Source organism: Apaloderma vittatum, unplaced genomic scaffold (genome assembly GCF_000703405.1).
Source record: "Apaloderma vittatum isolate BGI_N311 unplaced genomic scaffold, ASM70340v1 scaffold35127, whole genome shotgun sequence".
Lineage (NCBI taxonomy): Eukaryota > Metazoa > Chordata > Aves > Trogoniformes > Trogonidae > Apaloderma > Apaloderma vittatum.
Genome location: NW_009725144.1, coordinates 1 through 2,847, shown reverse-complemented (window position 1 = coordinate 2,847; position 2,847 = coordinate 1). Strand labels below are relative to the sequence as shown.

The following is a 2,847-nucleotide window of genomic DNA, read 5'->3' as shown; positions in this document are numbered from 1 at the left end:
AATGTTCACTTCTCCCCAAACATGGTACATACAATTGAGCCTTCTGCCCCTTGGTGTTAGGTGAGGCAGCAGCTTGATTTGGCCAAATAGTAGGGTGTAAGTAGCTTGAAGTATGTCTGCACAGTTCAGCTGAAGAGAGATGAAACTCTTGACCCTGCCTATTACATGTAACATTCACCTCCTGTATCTGAACAAGCCCCTAGAAAACTTTCAGGTATACATGGATATTCTTGAATGTGTTTACAAGGGACCAACCTACAATGAATCTACTTTTCGGTGCATACCATTAAATATTACACCCCAACTTACTTTAGAGGCTCCATAGATTGTGAACATTGGTGTCGGCTGGCAACAGGACGCAGAAGAAATATTCACAATTGCTCCTTTCTTCTTCTCTACCATGCCTGGCAGTACAATATGTATCATCATGTTAGCAGAAACAATATTTATGTTGATCATTTCCCACAGCATATCGTCAGACAAGTTGGTAAAATAGTCCGGGTAGGGATAAAACATTCCTACATTATTCACCAAAATGCCAATTTCTCTGTCTTTCAGAGCCTCCTTAATGGCTGGGTAAGGCTCACGCCCCTTGCTGAAGTCCGCAACTATGAAATCTGTTTCCACTTTATAGGTTTCAGATATGCTTCTAGATACAGCCTCCAGCTTCTCCTTGTTTCGGCTAATTAAGATGATGTTGACACCACGTTTTGCCAGTTCTTCAGCATACGCCTTCCCGATACCATCGGTGCTACCTGTAAAAGAAAATAAAAAACTAAAGTGAAAATCAGAGCAGCCCCAGCCTTCTCTTCTGCCAGTTCATTCAATTATAGGTTTATTCGACTTCTCTGAGGATCATGTAGCACCAAACATGGTGATCTCAAACCCACAACAATAAAGACAAAGTTGTCATAGAATCATTTAGGTTCGAAAAGACTTTTAAGATCATCAAGTCCAACCACTAACCTGGCAATGCCAGGTCCACCACTAAACTACATCCCTGAGCACCGCATCCACAGGGCTTTTAAACACCTCCAAGGATGGTGGCTCCACCACTGCCCTGGGCAGCCTGCCTGGCAACGCTTTCAGTGAAGAAACTTTTTCTAATATCCAAAAAACATGAAGCCGTTTTCTCTTGTCCTACTGCTTGTTACTTGGGAGAAGAGACCAAGCCCCACCTTGCTACACGCTCCTGTCAGGGAGTTGCAGAGGGCGAGAAGATCTCACCTCAGCCTCTTCTTCTCCAGGCTGAACGACCTCAGCTCCCTCAGCCGCTCCTCAACACAATTGTTCTCCAGACTCTTCACCAGCTTTGTTGCCCTTCTCTGGCCCCGCTCCAGCACCTCAATGTCTTTCTTGCAGTGAGGGACCCAAAACTGAACAGAGGATTTGAGGTGTGACCTCACCAGAGCTGAGTACAGGGGTAAAACCACTGCCCTCGTCCTGCTGGCCACACTACTGATACAGTCCAGGAAGGCACTGGCCTTCTTGGCCACCTGGGCACACTGTTGGCTCGCCTTCAGCAAGCTGCCAACCAAAACTCCCAGGTCATTTTTTGCCCGGCAGCTTTCCAGCTACTCTTCCCCAAGGCTGAACTGCTGGAGGTTGTTGCAACCCAAGTGCAGGACTTGGCACCCAGCCTTGCTGTACCTTATACGACTGGCCTCGGCCCACCGATGCAGCTTGTCCAGGTGCCTCTGTAAAGCCTTCTTACCCTCCAGCACATCAACACTCCTGTGCAACTTGGTGCTGTTCACGAACTTACTGAGGATGCACTTGATGCCCTCGTCCAGATCCTTGATAAAAACATTAAGCAGACCTGGCCCCAACACTGAGCCCATACCAAAAAAAGATCTTGTCTGATCTCTGTCTACACTTGTATGCGTTTGGTGCGATTCTTTCCCAGCAGTCAGTCAACACACAGAACTTGCCTGTGTCCTAAGGAACTGAATTGAGTAAAGCACTGAACAACTGCCACCGCTCAGGCAGATTAACTCACAACCTGAGACGACGCAGACCCCAGTTTGTGACCCAAAGCTCACCCAGCAGTATAAACTAGCAAGTTTAACAGTACTAGCACAGTCAATATATGCAAATATACTGCTTCAGTCTCTTACCAGTGACCACGGCCCATTTTCCATACCGCTTGACAATATCGATCTCGCCTCCCAGCTTTGGAATTACATGCAACCTCAGCATGCCATAGGTGCCAAACGCAAGCGACACACACTTTCTGACTGTGTACCAAGCGCCAATTATAGCCAGGGCCTCTACGTAAAAACTGCACGAACGACTGATCTCTCTGTACAAGAGGAAGAAGCGATCCACTGCAGCCATGGTGATCACAAGCCTGGGGAAAAAAAAAAGAAAGCCACCTCTTAGGCCGTGTAAATCTTTCAGAATGAATGGACAACCTTTAAGATTCAGCATGTTACAATCTGAGCACCATTTTGATGCAGAAAAGGCACAGATCAGCCTGCTAAAGTTTGGGTATCGCCTACCATCACCCTCACTGGTTTAGCTCTTGTTCAAGGGTTTAGTTCCTAATCAGTTATATGCAGCGACACTGGTCAGTGATACTGTAAATTAAACAATCCAAGTCCGAGCAGGGAAGGGGAGATCGAGAGACATAAAAACTACTTTGGGAAGATTAAGATCTGCCTGCGAAAGAGGCAAGGATAACCCGCAGGAGGGAGCTCAGCACGTAAGAAATGTGCTCTTCCAAGCGCAGAAAGCCACAGGAGGGACAGAGAAAGCTCAGAGACAGAAGCACAACTTCGGTCCCCGGCACCATCACCCAGCGCTTGCCCAGCGAACACACCGCATCTGCCGCGTCTTTCGCCTTTG

At 47.3% G+C, this 2,847-nt stretch overlaps 1 protein-coding gene across 1 annotated transcript; it reads right to left on the bottom strand.

Annotated features, from left to right (window-relative positions):
- Positions 1-284: 284 nt before the first annotated feature.
- On the bottom strand, positions 285-2,343 carry HSDL1 (hydroxysteroid dehydrogenase like 1; the record flags this gene model as incomplete). The annotated part of the gene is made up of 2 exons (XM_009872788.1): positions 2,118-2,343; positions 285-755 (listed from the first exon to the last, which is right to left on the bottom strand). Coding segments are annotated over exons 1-2 (691 nt in total), but the record flags the coding sequence as incomplete, so codon positions are not given.
- Positions 2,344-2,847: the final 504 nt, after the last annotated feature.